Source organism: Schistocerca cancellata, chromosome 5 (assembly GCF_023864275.1).
Source record: "Schistocerca cancellata isolate TAMUIC-IGC-003103 chromosome 5, iqSchCanc2.1, whole genome shotgun sequence".
NCBI classification, from domain to species: domain Eukaryota; kingdom Metazoa; phylum Arthropoda; class Insecta; order Orthoptera; family Acrididae; genus Schistocerca; species Schistocerca cancellata.
In genome coordinates, this window is record NC_064630.1 from 761,019,896 (window position 1) to 761,039,492 (window position 19,597).

At 41.7% G+C, this 19,597-nt stretch overlaps 1 protein-coding gene across 1 annotated transcript in view; it reads right to left on the reverse strand.

Moving 5' to 3' along the window:
• The window catches only part of LOC126188791 (inositol 1,4,5-triphosphate receptor associated 1-like), a 396,777-nt gene that overhangs the window by 24,698 nt on the left and 352,482 nt on the right, over positions 1-19,597 (reverse strand). Inside the window, exon 12 of the mRNA XM_049930405.1 lies at positions 6,032-6,130. Coding sequence (XP_049786362.1) covers positions 6,032-6,130 — 99 coding nt within the window. The remainder of the gene's footprint in view (positions 1-6,031; positions 6,131-19,597) is intronic.

Sequence of the window (19,597 nt, forward strand, 5' to 3'; positions counted from 1 at the left end):
CGAACTTTTATTCTATGTTGGATCCCCGGACCTTCATAAAACGATTAGTGTGTTTAGAAATATGGTGCATAGTGATTTCTTCGCAAATTAACAATACTGGGCAAATCTGCTACTATCACGATCCGAACGACGCGCAATATTTCGCCGTCAGCTTCTGTTTTCAAGACGTTACCTAAGCGACCAGTCTGTTAATCAGAAGACATCACACTGCGGATGTGGTTCAACCTTCTCACTCTGAAAAGTGTTTCCAGAAAATCTTACGGCGACTGTGTGTACTTTAGCTGTCAAGAGAGACGGAATCTTCAGCGCGAGTCGTAACAGTATTCTCCGACATCGCCTACGAATAAAAAATCTTAGACAGGTAAAATTTTTTTAAATGTATGCACCAGGCAAAAAAATAAAAATAAAGTTTCAATGCAGTACCTGTTTTACATGTTTCAAAATCAAAAGTCATGTTAATTAATTTTTTCTTTATGAAAGAGCAGTTCATTATACAACTGTTTAGCCGGCCGCGGTGGTCTAGCGGTTCTAGGCGCTCAGTCCGGAACCGTGTGACTGCTACGGTCGCAGGTTCGAATCCTGCCTCGGGCATGGATGTGTGTGATGTCCTTAGGTTAGTTAGGTTTAAGTAGTTCTGTGGATTGATGACCACAGATGTTAAGTCCCATAGTGCTCAGAGCCATTTGAACAACTGTTTAATACATTCAGTAATAATTTTGCTATCAATAACCATTCTTCAATAACACTCAGAGATTTGACATGGATTAAAAAGTGTGTTAGACTACAAAGTAGTGACGTACAGACAATGTTTTTCACATTGGCTTATCACTGCAGAGCTGTTCAATTAAGAGTTTGTGTGTGTGTGTGTGTGTGTGTGTGTGTGTGTGTATGAATGTAAGAGAGAATGCTACTAAACAAAACCATGCTTCTCTCTTCTTTCCCTTCGTTCTTAGTAATAAATGCAATGAATGATATACATAGGTGTAAGTATAAACATTTACTAACTTTTAATATTGGGCGTACTGCCCCATGCCTTATTTTAGTTGGTTAATTATACATTCTAGCAGCAAAAACCTTAAAAAATTCTTTGTTATATTTACCCAGATTTTCACACCAACAGGTGGTGCTGGCTGCATTGACTTTATGATAGTCTGTATATTTAGTGTATCATTGTGAACACATTCTCACAGTTGATTGTGTGCTGTTGACGTGTTGTTAAAGTGGTGCAACACTTCGAAGCCCATCATTTTCCTAAATTTAACATACCTGAATTTGCTGAGTTAATGAAAATTTGTTATTCAGTAATTTTTTAGGTATACTAATGTTTTCACCTAATGAAAGAACTGAAAAAATTACTCTCATCTTTTACATTTTAATTAGAGAAATATTTCGGACTGTGTCATAAAAATTTAATTTTGTTCAATTTACTGGATTTATACATTGCTTATTTAAATTAATTTTTAACCTTTTCTCTATATTGTTATGTGTTTATTTGTGTTAAGGGTGTTTTTTAAGGCTGTCATAATTAAAAAAGGGAGCTTAAACATGAAAATTATTGTTTCCAGATTCAGGGACTTCACACCAGTGAGAAGTCTAACAACAAGACTGGTCAGACATAGGGGGTAAACCAAAAACTATTAGTCTTTTGATTAACAGAGATGATGGTAATGTTACTAACAGGAACAGAGTAGGACAACCAATAAGACTCACACCAAACACTAAAGACAAAATCAGACATATAGCAAAGAACAGAACTGACATCGGTAGTTAGGCAGTTGACAGATTTCTAAGATGGCTACCAGCAAAGACAGAAGACCACTGGTGGGATAACTGTAAAAGATTTTGTTCGCAAACAGTGCTTGGAAAGAACATGCTTATGTCTACCCGACAAAACAAAAGTTGTTGAAAAAATATTGTTCATCATTGGACATTTTGTAGAAGAACAATGTCTCATGGTTTCTGTGATGCCAAAAGTGAAGTAATATCCTAAGGCCTGTAGATCAGATGTGACCCAGACTACAGAATGCAGTGTTCAACGAACCTCATCCATGCAACACAGACCTTATTGCATGTGTTTGATAGGAACTCAACTCATTCCTGGAATGACAACAATGCTTGCAGGAGTTTTGACAGATGAGTTGAAAAATTTCTGCATAATCGGAATTCCATACAAAATACTTAAAAAAGCAAAAAGATGACTGTCCAAACGACTCATTGAAATGTGGAAACGAATTTTTATTAAAAAAAAATTATGAAATAAAAATATCCTTAAAGAACATTACAGAGATTCCATCAACCAAATATATATAGTAATTCTCATTCAGACAGTATTACTGTTTTGTAGATCTAAAGCTGAGAACACACTGATCTGCAGCAATCTACTTGTCCAGGTGAAAATCGAAAACCAGTATCTCTGACAAGCTGTAAGACATTTGAATGGAAAAGGTTCACTCCTTCACTCTCTACAGGAATAGGCACAAAATGTTGGCGTGCTATTTGCTGTGAATTTTCTTTTATTTAATTTTTTTGTGTTTTATAGATTGCTGAAGTGCAGAAAGAAAATCATTTAGTAAGATTCAGTTCCAACTATTCACTAGCAAAACTTAAGTTGCAGCACAAGAGACAACTTATTTTTACCCAACATTTTAAATTTTTCTCCTTTCAGAGAGGTGTCTTCAGTGATGAAGTTTCAGTAACATACTTCTGTCCTAACAATAATAAATTGTACTTCTTTTTTCGAAACATAACAGAGTTTACACTACTTAACTTTAGTTTTAATTGTGGTAAATGCTAAATCACTGTCTTTGATTAAACAAGTAACTGAGGACAAGACAGGTTAATAACTTATAGAACAGCTCATTGTTGGTTTGAAACAATTTGTAATCTCTTCACCATGTTATTGTATATCCAGACAATTTCTCTTTTGACCGGCTATTGCTAGCCCGTAAAAAACATGGTTCTATTGAAAATCTGTGAATACTTTTATTGTTATGTATTTGCAAAAATGCTTTTACCTTTATGTGTTACCATTTGCCAAAAACTCAATGTGATAGCTTGAACCATTTATGAAATGTGATAGATATTATGAATAATTCACTACAGCCATAATGTTTGTGCGCACAGGTGGAAGTGAGTGTGATAAATAAGATCCATTTCGTCAGATTGGACAAAGAAACAGACCTTCTCTGAAGTCTATCTCTAATGATCTCATTGTTGATGAGATGTTAAATCCTAATATTCCTTTCTTCTTTCTTTCAAGTTTGCAAAAAAAAATGATGTTGGTTACATTTTGTGTATAGCAACTTATATCCTAATGTGCACAAAACACTAACTCAAAAGAATGGCTCTGAGCACTATGGGACTTAACATCTGTGATCATCAGACCCCTAGAACTACTTAAACCTAACTAACCTAAGGACATCACACATATCCATGCCCGAGGCAGGATTCAAACCTGCGACCGTAGTGGTCATGCGGTTCCAGACTGAAGCACCTAGAACCGCATGGCCACACTGGTCAGCACACAAACTCACAGCGGCTTCTATTTTTTGTTACAAACTATTCGAGTTTTCTACTGTCACTCACTTACTTTCGTAGTATAGCAGTAACTATGAGCAGTAACACAATGAGAGGCAGTTTACCATGAAGCTGACATATAAGGGTATAAGTAACAAAAGAATTCGTTTTATAACAAATAGTTTCTGTAAAATCGTTTGCGAAAGACTGAAGATCAGTTGACGGGCACCAGGCTCGAGTTTGGCCACCTGCTGTGTGGCCGGTGCTTGTAAACTGTAGTTAGTGCTGCCACGCAACTGGTGCTGTGTGTTGCCCCATGGGATAACACGGGGATATTCTTCATGCTGTTTCATGCGACCTCCTGGTTCTATACTATGCCACATGAACCAGTCTCAACACTGAGATGCATACATCTCATCTATCTCATATATCCCTTGACTCCGTCATTGTTCTTTGCCACTCGATATCTGTTTGCAAATGTTGGAAGTCATTCTATCCCTGTATTTTCATTGGCCGCTGTGCACCTGTGTCCTTCCCATGCCCTTGTCCTACAAGTTCACCCACTGACTAATATGAGTGAACGTGAGTTCTCATGAGAGTAGCCAGTATCTGTTTGCTAGGGCAGTCTTGCGTATAGTGGCAGCTTATGTGGAGAGGCAGAGAGGTTTAGCTGGGCCATCAGAGCTGGTGTATAGCAGGTAGCTGTTGTTACATTGGCAGCCAGGTCCCATGGGTATCTCTGGTGGGTACACCCCACCACAGCGTGAACATACGCAGTTAGTGCTCAGTCTGTGCTATATACACTTTGCTGGAAGAACTGGGTGAAAATGGGCATATTTTAGGAGTCTGTAGATGGAGTTGTTTGAATTAATTAGTCGTAAAATTTAACCACTTTTATTTCAGTTTTTTGTATATTATGGGAAAATCATGTTAATTATCGTAGTAGTAATTTCGTGTGTGCATTTAGCGTTGTTTTTGCATTTTTGGTAGTGCATACATTGTGTGTGTGTTAGGTTCACATGTGGCAGAGTAGAACAAATTTTACTCTCCCACTTAGTTTGATGGAGTCATTCTCAGGGTATAAAATAAATTCAATGAATGTAATAGGAAGTAGTGTGGAGCTGAATTTTATATTTTTCACGAGTTTTATGTACTTGTAAATCAACCGCTTCATTGAGATACAATGCTACGTGGTTGGTCGTCGGATTTATGTCCATCCCTTGTTAACTTTTGATAAATCTTCACACGTTCAGTGCGTAAGTGATGTCTGTAGAAAATTCCAGACTTAAATTGGTTTTCTTTGTGCAAATAATGGTATGTTCCACCATGTGTTGCTCAGAATGCAGCGTACTGTAATTCTTTATTCATCATTACATCAATCTGCAGAGAAGAATGAATCTTATAGGCCAAACGACTTTTCATTACTTGAACTTGTGTAATTTAACAGATTTCAGCAGTTTGCAGGCTTGCTCAAATTGATTTTATTCCTTCATTAATTTTTCAGCAAACGCTTACACTTTCAGTGTTCATGTGACACTTGTGTGCAATACTAAATTTAATTTCAATTTTATCATGGAAAATATGGCATTTCTTTGTGTGGATAGTGGCATGTTTCGACCATGAGTTGCTCAAAACACACTGAAATTCATTTCTCTATTGTTCATTGGATAGACTGGAATCCACAAGTTACAGTGAATGTCTATACAGGAGGATCTTTTTCTTGACTTCTACTTTCTGTAACTCAATGAATTTTTCGTGGTTTGCGCCCTCTTCAGGGTTGATTTACTATTCTTTCAGCTGAATAAGTAGTGGGCTTGATTTAACTATGAAGCAGGGAGCAGGCCAATGAGTTATACTGATCAGTGCACTTTCATTGTGTATATTTGATCCATCCTTAACTTGTTTAATTAATAAACCATTCAAAACACAATTTCTGTGTAACAGTCCTGTCCCTATCCTTAATATATTTGTGTCGAGGAATGAGATGAAACATGTTATTAGTAAAGTATGGCATGATATTCTGTTTCTCTGGTGGAAGAAATTGAGGAATGTAAAGTTGTCAGCTGCATTTTTCTAGCACAATTGTCAGATTCAAGTCATACATGTTGGACAGTAAATCACTTATCCAAGTAACGAGAATTAATACGTGAAAATGACAGTTTGGTTGATAATGAGACTAAAAAATAAATATGTTATGCATCATTAATCTTAGAAAAGTAAATGATACAGGAATTTTTATGTTGCTAATCTTGTCTAGAGTGGGACACTTAGTTGGTGGATGCTAAAAATACTTTGTGTTGTTTAAACTTATGAAGATGAGGTTCTATTGCTTGTCATTTTTTGAACTGACACCTTCTGCCAAAATCATACCTTCGTAATTATCTCTAATCTTTTTTTGGCTGACGATCTCAGGATACGCTGTTTTATTCAGAGTAGTAAGTGTTTAATTGTATACAATTTTATCATTGTTTTAGTTTAATGGAAGTAGTGCATTAATAAGATAATGTGTACTTACTAGTTTAAATACATCTGCTTGAGAACAGACACATTTTTAATTGGTTCTGCATCAGGTGTAGTGGTCCCGTCAGCATCATCACAGCAAGGATGCTTCAGACTGAAACAAAAAAACAAAATAAAATGGAGATGCACATCATTTCTTAATTATGAGATGAGAAAAAGGATAAGGATATGATGCTTGCTTTCCCTGTGGGGAACTTGTTCTGGTCGTTAACTCAGTGGATTAAGTGTTCTACATACCAAATGTGTAACTGTATGGTGTAGTGTCGTGATAGTGAGGTTGATGACATGAGAATAGTGAGAGGATGAAATCTACTGTTGACAAAAAGGGTACCACCTGACCCCCTGTTTGTGCTGAAAAATAGTTCATTAGTAGTTGGGAAGTGGGAAAGCACACATAGATGCTGTTGTTGCTGTACCATTATCAACAGGGTGATTCACCCTCTCTCTATGAGTTGCCATGGTCAGTACCATGTGGTATGGAATGGTACAGATGTATGTATGACTAATGTGCTCAACATTCAGATCATGTATGTACCCGATAACTTAGTTTGAGATGAATATGACCAAAACATTTCTAATTGCATTCTAAAACTAATCTGCACCTGAAATCAGATGTACGAGGGAAGTTCAATAAGTAATGCAACACATTTTTTTTCTGAAACAGGGGTTGTTTTATTCAGCATTGAAATACACCAGGTTATTCCCCAATCTTTTAGCTACACAACACTATTTTTCAACGTAATCTCCATTCAATGCTACGGCCTTACGCCACCTTGAAATGAGGGCCTGTATGCCTGCACGGTACCATTCCACTGGTCGATGCCGGAGCCAACGTCGTACTGCATCAATAACTTCTTCATCATCCGCGTAGTGCCTCCCACGGATTGCGTCCTTCATTGGGCCAAACATATGGAAATCCGACGGTGCGAGATCGGGGCTGTAGGGTGCATGAGGAAGAACAGTCCACTGAAGTTTTGTGAGCTCCTCTCGGGTGCGAAGACTTGTGTGAGGTCTTGCGTTGTCATGAAGAAGGAGAAGTTCGTTCTGATTTTTGTGCCTACGAACACGCTGAAGTCGTTTCTTCAATTTCTGAAGAGTAGCACAATACACTTCAGAGTTGATCGTTTGACCATGGGGAAGGACATCGAACAGAATAACCCCTTCAGCGTCCCAGAAGACTGTAACCATGACTTTACCGGCTGAGGGTATGGCTTTAAACTTTTTCTTCGTAGGGGAGTGGGTGTGGCGCCACTCCATTGATTGCCGTTTTGTTTCAGGTTCGAAGTGATGAACCCATGTTTCATCGCCTGTAACAATCTTTGACAAGAAATTGTCACCCTCAGCCACATGACGAGCAAACAATTCCGCACAGATGGTTCTCCTTTGCTCTTTATGGTGTTCGGTTAGACAACGAGGGACCCAGCGGGAACAAACCTTTGAATATCCCAACTGGTGAACAATTGTGACAGCACTACCAACAGAGATGTCAAGTTGAGCACTGAGTTGTTTGATGGTGATCCGTCGATCATCTCGAACGAGTGTGTTCGCACGCTCCGCCATTGCAGGAGTCACAGCTGTGCACGGCCGGCCCGCACGCGGGAGATAGACAGTCTTGCTTGACCTTGCGGCGATGATGACACACGCTTTGCCCAACGACTCACCGTGCTTTTGTCCACTGCCAGATCACCGTAGACATTCTGCAAGCGCCTATGAATATCTGAGATGCCCTGGTTTTCCGCCAAAAGAAACTCGATAACTGCCCGTTGTTTGCAACGCACATCCGTTACAGACGCCATTTTAACGGCTCCGTACAGCGCTGCCACCTGTCGGAAGTCAATGAAACTATACGAGACGAAGCGGGAATGTTTGAAAATATTCCACAAGAAATTTCCGGTTTTTTCAACCAAAATTGGCCGAGAAAAAAAAGTGTTGCATTACTTATTGAACTGCCCTCGTAGTCTGCAGCATTAAAAGGTCAGTATCATCTAGATGCACATAATACATAAACACAAGAAAATATTGTACACCAAAAATCAATGCAGAAGGTTTGTCAAAATAAAAAATGCTATAACACAGAGCACAATCTTCTCATCAACACTGTTCAAGATGTAAGCTATGTACTGTTAACATGTGGTATACAGAAATGTGTACACTGTGAAATGGTGCATCCACTTGTCTCAGCAAGCACATGTACATCACAGAAGACTGCCTCACCCAGAGACATGATAGCATTACTGTTTTCCACATTAGTGGCCAAAGGAAGGAACATTGCGACTGGACCATTGGCGTCAGCGCCATCTGAGCGTGTTGTTTCTTAAACGTAGCACTTGTCCATGCCACTGGCTAGTAATCTTCTTGCTGTATGGCAAGGTGGCTGCATGTACAGCTACAGTAAACTGTGCTACGTATTCTCTGTACAGGCTTCACCTGTGACCTTATTTTCCCAAGTTCGCACATGGCGTCTGACTCAGCAGAATGACGTCCCTTTCCCCTGCCTCTTCGGGCAGAGAGGCGTTTTACGTATTTTCCGACGGCACGTAAAACGTCTGTCTGAAGGGGCTGTAGGGAATAGAAGACGATGAGGGACACAGTGGCAATGTTACGTCTCCTGTGCTGCACTTCAGTCAGCATTATATACGGGTCTTCCTTTGGGTATCCTCGCCTGAGTAATTTTAATGTCCGCCGCAGAGCATGGAATTGGATCTCAGTTGCTTGGCAGAGGCGTTCACAGCCGCGAGCGCTGGTAGCATCAGCGTGCCGCGGCGCCACACACCATCCTGCTATCCAGCACACCGATCTGCTGCCCAATTGGAGCTCGCAGCTGCCCTGTGATCTCCGTCGTCCAGCGACAAGGGACTGGTTTTGGTCTCTTGATGTCCGCTTTCACTACGTTTCAAGTTTTCTCTCTCCTCATTCCTTTTTGGACTTTGTTGATCTGTAGTGTCGAGTGCACATGTTCGTTTTCTTGTTGTTTGTCTCTCTGTTCGCACTCGGCGAGTCGTTGTCGATGGCCCCAAGCTGGTTGCTGTAGCCTCCAAGTTCCCGATATTTCATCGAATTTAGGTAACAACGTGCATCACAAGTAGCAAATTCGCTTCGTAAGTGACTCTTGAGGCAACGTCCAGAGTATACCACAGAGTAATCGTTGGTATCCCTTCTTTAGATCATCAGTGTAACCTACAACAAAATTACGGTGTTCAGATAAAATTTGAAGAGCCGGCATTTGAAAACGTGGTTTGCTCTATAACTGTTACCTCGACTGATAAGTTAACTGCTGTAACATTGTCATCATCAAGTCCTGGTAAGATATGCTTCGATGGAATCCCAACATCAACGTTTGCGTTAGATACATAAATATGTACTCAATTAGAGAGTAAGCAATGTTGTGGCACATCTCTTCCGCTCGCCTGCCGATACACTGAATCTTTGACAGTGTCATGACCAGAAACTAATGGTTGTCGATGCAGCATTTTTTCTGCTAAGCACCCACTATGGCGGTTTCCTTTTGGGGGATACCTTATCTGAGTCGTAAGGCAGCTGGGAAAGTATTAGGTTTAAGACAAGTCGTGGTTAGATTCTCTTTCAGCAGTGCCAGTGTCAGCAGGATCGGGCAGGAGAGCAGGATGGTCAATGGTGGAGAATCACCACGTCGTTCACTGAAGTGGTTATAAGCATCTGTATTTTTTTATTATTTTATTTCTGTATTTTTTATTATAAGCATCTGTATTTTTTTTTTTTTTTTTTTAGAACACATAGACAAGTAGAGCTCTCCACAACTGCCCATATGGACCCTATGACGAAGATGCGCATATATTACACTGGTGTGCAAGACTTCTACGTCTACATAATTACTCTGCAAATCGCATTTAAGTGCCTGGCAGAGGGTTCATCGAACCACCTTCACTCTAATTCTCTGTTATACCACTCTCGAAGCGCGCGGAGAAAAAGAACACCTATATCTTTTCGTGGCGCTCTGATTTTTACTGTGATGATCGTTTCTCTCTATGTAGTTCGGCGTCAATAAAATATTTTCGCGTTTTGAGAAGGAAGTTGGTGATTGAAATTTCGTAACAAGGTCCCGCCGCAACGTGAAAGGCCTTTGCTTTAATGACTTCCACCTCAAATCCAGTATCATGTCCGTGACACAGCCCTTCTCTCAACTTTCTCGATGTAATGAACTTTCTCCTATTTTCTGTGTGTTCTCTACAATTTAAGATGTAATTGTAATTCCTAGGTATGTAATTGAATTTAAGGACTTTAGATTTGATCGATTTATCGTGCGACCGAAGTTTAACGGATTCCTTTCAGCACTCATATGGCTGACGTCACACTTTTCATTATTTACCGTCGATTCACAATTTTCACACCATACAGATATCTTTTCTAAATTGTTTTGCAATTTGTTCTGATCTTCTGCTGACTTCACTACACGATAAACGACAGCATCATCTGAAAACACCGTAACACGATTGCTAGATTGGCTCCTAGGGATACGGAACATAGGGATACGGAACAGTAGAATGCCTATTACACTGCCTTGGGGAACGCCAGAAATCACTTACCCGATGACTTTCTGTCAATTACTACGAATTGTGGCATCTGACATGATATCACGAATCCAATCGCATAACTGAGACGCAATCTCGTTTCAAGCAACTTCAGAGGTACGGTGCATAAGCCTTATGGAAATCTAAAATATGGAATCAATTTCAGATCCATTGTCGATAGCACTCAACATTTCGTGTGAGTAAAGAGCTACTTGTGCCTCACAAGGACGATGTTACCTAAATTCATCTTGACTGTGTGTCAATAGACCGCTTTCTTCGAGGTAATTCATAATGGTAGAACACGACATATGTTCAAAAATATAGAAGTTAATGATATGAGCCTGTAATTTAGTGGATTACCCTACTACCTTCCTTGAATATTGGTGTGATCTGTGCAAGTTTCCAGTCGTCGAGTGATCGGTTCTATGTGATTGTAAAGTATGAAGCTATTGCAGAACCATACGCCGTAAGGAACCTAATTGGATACAATATGGACTGGAAGACATCCTTTTAATAAGTCATTTAAGTTGCTTTAGTACTCCGAGAATATCTAGTTCTAAGTTACTCATGCTGGCGGGTGTTCTTGACTGCAATTCCAGAATATTTACTCCGATATTTAAGGACGAAGATAACTTTTGCATTACGTGTGACTGTCAAGCAACATAGCTCTACAAAACTTGGACCATACATAAAAACAGCTGCTACAGCATAGAACAGAGGGTAACTGAAGGAAATACGCAATGAGACGAAAAGGAATGACACTTTTATTCAAAGACTATAGTAACACAGACGTCTCCGCAATTTATAACGATGCCCCAGGACGTTAGAGACGACAGGACATGTTTCTTAATATGGTGTTAATCACTACGGACGACGTGGTAACATACCAGCCACATGTCTGGTAAGGAGTTACTGTGACGGGGCGTTTCATTCCTCCACCAGCACGGTTGACAACTGTGGATGGTGGATGGTGTACGTGCTCCCCAAAGCTTCCCACTCTAGCTCGATGGAATTTCAGTCGGGAGAACAGCGTGGCAGTCCATTCGCCTAATATCCTCTCATTTCAAGAGCTTTCGACCTTCGCTGTTCGATGTTGTCATTTACTGTCATCCACAAAAACCGGCCGTGGTGGCCAAGCGGTTAAAGGCGCTACAGTCTGGAACCGCGCGGCCGCTACGGTCGCAGGTTCGAATCCTGCCTCGGGCGTGGATGTGTGTGATGTCCTTAGGTTCGTTAGGTTTAAGTAGTTCTAAGTTCTAGGGGACTGATGAGCTTAGAAGTTAAGTCCCATAGTGCTCAGAGCCATTTCATCCACAAAAATTAAGTTGGGTTCGAATGCACCCCTGAAAGACGGACGTGAGGAAGGAGTGCAGTGGGAACGAAGTTTTTCGCTACGGCACTTATATATAAAACATTCTTGGTATTCAGGAGACGAGATACTGGCAGAAGTGAAGCTGTGAGACCGGGCGTGAGTCGTGCTTCGGTAGCTCAGATGGTAGAGCACTTGCCCGCGAAAGGCAAAGGTCCCGAGTTCGAGTTTCGGTCAGGCACACAGTTTTAATCTGCAAGGAAGTTTCATTCTTGGTATTCTTGCCGCGTCAGTTCTGGATAAAATCTCGAGCTTTCGTCATCGGCAGGAGCTGGCTGTCTTCACTGCTGCTGTGGTAGCACTTTTCTGTAGCCCGTGGACGGCTTCTGATTGGTCGGGTTATGATTGGTCGGCGATTACGTACTGCTGTCGCAGACGGTGTCGATGTGAGCGCCGGTGGCGCCACCGATTCCGTTGGAAGGAACGTCTCTGCTGCTTCTCTGCATCAAGTGCTCGTTTCCATGCACAGCTTAGATGGTATGCGCTATCGTGGTTAAAGTTATTTTGGCTCATTCTTATTTAAACAGCCTCCCTAATAACAGAATCCCAGTACGTGGAGGCATGGGACAGAATTTTTGTTTCATAGAACAATATTTTATGTTTGTTCGTGAGGCTATACTCCGCAATTACCGTCTTCTCCAGTTCTCTATTTTTAATATGGCGTTGGTGTTCTGCATAGCGGTCGGAAACGGTACGAATGGTCTGACCTATATAAGTGCTTCCACACTCTCAGGGTGTACTATAAACTCCAGGGACCCTGAAGCCGAGATTGTCCTTAACAGGGCGCATCATCTCCTTACTTTTCTTAGAAGGACGAAAAATCGGTCTTATACCTCGTCTACGCAGGACTCTTCCTATTTTGCTGGAAATCGCGCCACAAAAAGGAAGAACGTTGGCATAGAGCAAAAACTGTTTCTGACGCGGACCACATAAGGTCCGAAATTAACCATTTGAAGTACGTGTTCCGAATGAATGGCTATAGTGCACGCGATGTAAAGGCAGCGTTCTCCAAAAACATGAAACGTGAAAATGCTGCACACCCATACGATGAAACACCGATTGCGGTTCTTCCAACGGAAGCAGTGGCGCCTCCGGCTCACACATCGACACCGTTTGCGACAGCAGTACGTAATCGCCGACCAATCATAAGCCGACCAATCAGAAGCCGTCCACGGGCTATATAGAGGCTACCACAGCAGCAGTGAAGACAGTCAGCTCCTGACGATGACAATAGAGGTAATCGTCGGAAACTCGAGATTTTATCCAGAACTGACGCGGCAAGAATACCGAGAATGTTTTATATATAAGGAGTGCAGTGTTTACAGTGACGCTGACAGATGAATGTACTGTGTTCAAAGATTTGTGATGTTGGCAAGAGCATCGGGACTGGACCAAAGAGGACTGAGTTCGAATTCTTTTCGTGAACGAGAGCTAATTCAGACTTCACAGTGATTTTGGATGTACCCTCGTATGGCAAGAGCTAGAAATACGTAATGCATCCAGCAACACTGTCGAACATGGTGGTTTTGGTGATACAGGCTTTACAATGGAAGGCATAGTAGTGCTTCGGCGTACTGATCTCCAAATCTTTGGACACAGTACACGGTGGCACTGTAGTCTTTCTCCATGTGCGTCTCTTCGGGGATGCATTCGGCCTAGACTTCACTTTCATCGACGAAAATCGTCGACCGCTTCGAACAACGTAGGCAAGGGAGCTCTTGGAACGAGAGGATATTCGGCAAATGGAATGGTCCGGCTGTTCCCCGACTTACAGTCCATCGAACACGTGTGGGATGATTTAGAGAAACGTATTGCAGCCTGTCCAGATCCACCAACGACCAACCAGGTGTGGAGGAATGGGACGGCCTACCACAACAACTTCTTACCAACCTCGTGGCTAGCATGGGAACGCGTTTCACGGTATGCATTGCTATCTGTCGTTAACACACGCCCTATTATGAACCGTGTCCTGCCCCTTGTAATGTACAGGAAATCATCATAAATAGCGGTGACTTCGGTGCGATTATTATCTTTGAATGAAAGTGTCATTTCTGTTTATCTCACGGTATATTTCTTTCAGTTACGATCTGTTAATATAGTGTTGTAGTTCTATCTATGTATGGTACTCATCTAGTAAAACAGAAGTGATTTCAGGCGTTCCCCAAGGTAGTGTTATAGGCCCTTTACTGTTCCTTATCTATATAAACGGTTTGGGAGACAACCTGAGCAGCCGTCTTCGGTTGTTTGCAGATGACGCTGTCGTTTATCGACTAATAAAGTCATCAGAAGATCAAAACGAACTGAAAAACGATTTGGAAAAGATATCTGAATGATGCGAAAAGTGGCAGTTGACCCTAACTAACGAAAAGTGTGAGGTCATCTACATGAGTACTAAAAGGAACTCGTTAAACTTCGGTTACACGATAAATCAGTCTAATCTAAAAGCCGAAAATTCAACTAAATACCTAGGTATTACAATTACGAACAACTTAAATCCGAAAGAACACAGAGAAAATGTTGTGGGGGAAGGTCAACCAAAGGCTGCGTTTTATTGGCAGGACACTTAGAAAATGTAACAGACCTACTACGGAGTCTGCCTAACAACGCTTGCCCGTCCTCTTTTCGAATACTGCTGCGCGGTGTGGGATCCTTACCAGATATGACTGACGGAGTACATCGAAAAAGTTCAAAGAAAGGCAGCACGCTTTGTATTACTGCGAAATATGGAAGAGAGTGTCACAGAAATGATACAGGATTTGGGCTGGACATCATTAAAAGAAAGGCGTTTTTCGTTGCGATGGAATCTTCTCACAAAATTGCAATCACCAACTTTCTCTTCCCAATGCGAAAATATTTTGCTGACACCGACCTACGTAGGGCGGAACGATCACAACGATAAAATAAGGGAAATCAGAGCTCGTACGGAAAGATATAGTTGTTCATTCTTTCCGCGCACTATACGAGATTGGAATAATAGAGAATTGTGAAGGTGGTTCGATGAAACCTCTGCCAGGCATTTAAATGTGATTTGTAGAGTATCCATGTAGATGTAGATGGTCTAAGTTTCAGCGAGCTATATTTTTTGGCAGTGACACACCATTGAAAGATCGTTTCTTCCTCATTTTTTGCTGACCACTGTGTATTATACGCCTTAAAATCACCGACAAAACTGGTTGGAGTAATGGAATATGGTCAATGAGATTCTCTGCACCTAGAGATTTATTGGGTTGCCATTAAATGTCGCAGAGCCGCACATTACGTGCTGTGAGCAACTTCGTAACTACTGCTTGGACAGTTGTGGCGAGACAGACAGAGGTCGTGCGGCATGTGTCATTTTTGGGGAACAAATGCACAAAATATGAACACAATTTTCAAACTCCAGAAAAGAGCCATAATAATAATAACCAATAATAGTAGTCGAGCTCATTGTAAAGATCTGTTCAAAACACTGGGTATTTTAACTTCACCATGTGAATACATTTACCAGTCAGTTGTACACATCAAAAATAACATGGTAATTACTGCACAAACAGCTCTGTCCATGACCATGTAACAAGAGCTACACTCAACTTACATTTGCCCAGAAAAAATAAACATAAAACTCAAAACAGCGCATTCTACCAAGGAATGAAACTGTACGATAAATTACCAAAAGAGATTAAATAAATTGCAAAAATACGCTTGTTTAAAAGGGCAACTAAAAAGTACCTGTTATTCAATACATTTTATAATTGAAGCATTACTTAGCTAAAACAGAGTAGGGGTTTGATGAAAAATGTTATACAAATAAATAATAATAACAATAATGAGTATAAAATATCCAACAATCCATATAATGCCTTCACTTTATGTTTTTTCCTTCTTTTTTCCTTCAAGAAATACTTATCCCCAAGCTATGCATAGCACAATACTAACACTTCTTCCTTTTTCTGAGCTCAACATCTCACTCATTGTGGAAGGATGCTGACTCAGTTTTTCAGGATAACAAATGGGAAGTTGCGGTACAGAAAATGGCCCAGAGATCACCAATGTGTGTGTGTGTGTGTGTGTGTGTGTAGTGAGTGAAGTATTATTAAACAATGTGTGTATAGTGTGTGCAGTGACTGGTAGTGAGATATGACTGAACAGTGTGGCGTTACATTATGTAATAAGTTCTTTGTAAAAAAAGTATTGTATATCAGGAATAAATCTAATGATTGTCTCGAACTAGAAGTCTGTAAATATTATACCTCATTTTTAACTGGTCTAAACTTGTAAATACTTTGACATGTCCAATATCCTTGTAAAAAGAGATCTAAGGATGAATAAAACTACCTCTACTACTAACATAGGCTGGCAATGAGGCCATTTTTCTAATGGTTTCATATCCTCCACACGTGCTCTGAGCCGATTCACATTTCACTGTTGTCAAAGGGCCGTTTCTCAGACAAGTTTCCGTCGAGAGCAGGAGCCATTTGTAAATGAAGTGTCTGTCCTCCTTTTCACTTCAACAAGTTGACGAATCTAAAAAGGAGGAAAACAGACAGTTCCCTCAAACAGAAGTCAGTGTGCACCACAGCGTCTTTATTATCTGAGACCTGCATTGATACAAGCATTCGCCCACGGCTTTACTTGACTGCGCCGCGCGGGATTAGCCGAGCGGTCTAAGGCGCCGCAGTCATGGACTGTTCGGCTGGTCCCGGCAGAGGTACGATTCCTCCCTCGGGCATGGGTGTGTGTGTTTGTCCTTAGGATAATTTAGGTTAAGTAGTGTGTAAGCTTAGGGACTAATGACCTTATCAGTTAAGTCCCATAAGATTTCACACACATTTGAACATTTTTTTACTTGACTGCCACCATGAAAGAGACTGTGAATGCTGAGTGCTGGAGACACGTTGTCGTATTTTCTGCATCTGATAACAATCTCAAGTGCACCTCCAATTTCTGTCTCGATGCCTCCCGCTATAAATACACTACCTGCATTTGTCATTAGCACACCCTTTGGATGTGCACTTAGATTTGCAGTAAACATCTCACTGCTCTCTGTTTTGGGTTTTACTCCACATTCCGTCTCCACAGCTGAAAGATCAGCGCGACTGACTGCCATACAGGGGGATCGGGTTCGATTCCCAATACTGCTTGTGACCTTTTGCCTTGGTGGGAGGACGGTGCACTCAGCCTCGTGAGGCCGACTGAAGGGCTGCTTGACCGAGCCGTACCGGCTCCGACGTCAAGAAACCTGACAACAGGCGGGAGAGCGGAGTGCTGACCACGTGCCCCTCCATACTGCCTGCGATGACGCCACTGGCACAGGATGACACGAAGGTACGAAGGTCGGTCGAGATCGACTGCACCGTCCACGGCCAAAACGCGGAACTTTGCCTCTGGCTTATGATCATGTAAAGGGTGACAATTATTGAACTATATGAAAAAAGCGTAAATTAGGTACAAACTACGGCGTGCACACTGTTCAACATGAAAACGTCATTACAGATATTAGGATTTGGGTTATGACATGTTCGATATGCCTGCCATCATTGGTGACGATATGGTGCAGAAGAATAGCGAAATTCTGCATGCCCCGCTGAAGTGTCGGAACATCGATGATGTCGATGACCCTGAATGGCTGTTTTCAGCTCAGTAATGCTTTTTGGCTTATTGCTTGTCTTTAATATAGCCCAAAACATGGAGACGCATGTGTTCAGATCCTGAGACTTCGGCGGCCAATTGAGGCCCATGCCAGTAGCCTCTGGGTACCAGAACGCGGTTCCCAAATGCTCCTCCAGGTCATAAAACACTCTCGGTGCCTCGACGGCGTCGATCTCAGTCTTGCATGAACCACATCTTATCGAAATCTACATCTACATCTACATCTGCATGTACATCCGTACTCCGCAAGCCACCTGACGGTGTATGGCGAAGGGTACTTTGAGTACCTGTATCGGTTCTCCCTTCTATTCCAGTCTCTTATTGTTCGTGGAAAGAAAGATTGTCGGTATGCCTCTGTGTGGGCTATAATCTCTCTGATTTTATACTCATGGTCTCTTCGCGAGATATACGTAGGAGGGAGCAATATACTGCTTGACTCCTCGGTCGGTATGTTCTCGAAACTGATCGTCTCTCCTGCAAAGTCTTCCACTGGAGTTTACCTGTCATCTCCGTAACGCTTGTAAGTAGGCTGTTTATGTTTTCTTATTGGCAAAGTTACATAGCGCTCTGTATGAAAATCACTGGCTGTGCTGTGTGCAGTCTGTGGCTAGTTTGCATTGTTGTCTGCCATTGTAGTGTTGGGCAGCTGGATGTGAACAGCGCGTAGCGTTGCGCAGTTGGAGGTGAGCCGCCAGTAGTGGTGGATGTGAGGAGAGAGATGGCGGAGTTTTGAAATTTGTAATACTGGATATCAGAACTGCTATATACATTATGACTTTTGAGCCCTATTGCGGTAAATACATTGTTTGTTCTCTATCAAAATCTTTCATTTGCTAACTATGGCTTCCGTAGTTTGAATCTTTTATTTAGCTGGCAGTAGTGGCGCTCGCTGTATTGCAGTAGTTCGAGTAACGAAGATTTTTGTGAGGTAAGTGATTTGTGAAAGGTATAGGTTAGTGTTAGTCAGGGCCATTCTTTTGTAGGGATTATTGAAAGTCAGATTGCGTTGCACTAAAAAATATTATGTGTCAGTTTAAGCACAGTCGTGTATAATTGTTCAAAAGGGGACGTTTCACGCTTTCACGATTACCAAATGATCCCGTAACGAAGCGCGCTGCTCTCCGTTGGATCCTCTCCATCCCCTCTATAAACCCTATCTGGTACAAATCTGCGCCACTTTGGATAATAGGGATGACATCATCTTCCAAAACCTTCAAGTATTATACGGTAGTCACTGTACCACCAAGGAATACCACACTGATTATTCCGTGACTGGACAATGGACACCACACACTCACCCGTTGAGTGTTAAGAGACTTCCCGATCACGAAATGCAGATTCTCAGAACCCAAATGCGTCAATTTTTCTTATTGACGAACCCATCCAAATGAAAGTGGTCGACAACAATAACGAGCGTGCGCATGCGCTTACTGATTCCCATCATGGCCCGCAGCCAACCATGTAGTTTGAACGTCCTAACGCAAACCGTTCATGAGTTACGTAGATTTTGTTTCATAAAGTTCAATAACTGTCACACTGTAAGTCCACTGGCTTTTCAGAAGCGCTTCAGAGCCTTTGACTTTGTTGCGAATGGTCGAGTAAGTCATCACTATGATGTTGGTAATCTCATCCAAGAGGGGATGGGAAGGGGCACGTCTTTGGATCTCACAGTAAAACTCTGGGGTCTTCGGCAGCTCTCATTGTCTGAACTGAATGGTGAATCCTCTAATCAGGTAAAAGTCTTGTGCGCATCCCACGCACATACTCTGCTACATGAGCAACCCCTGATGAGAGCAGCTCTGATATACACTACTGGCCATTAAAATTGCTACACCACCAAGATGATATGCTACAGGCGCGAAATTTAACAGACAGGAAGAAGATGCTGTGATATGCAAATGATTAGCTTTTCAGGGCATGAACACAAGGTTGGCGCCGGTGACGACACCGACAACGTGCTGACATGAGGAAAGTTTCCAACCGATTTCTCATACACAAACAGCAGTTGACCGGCGTT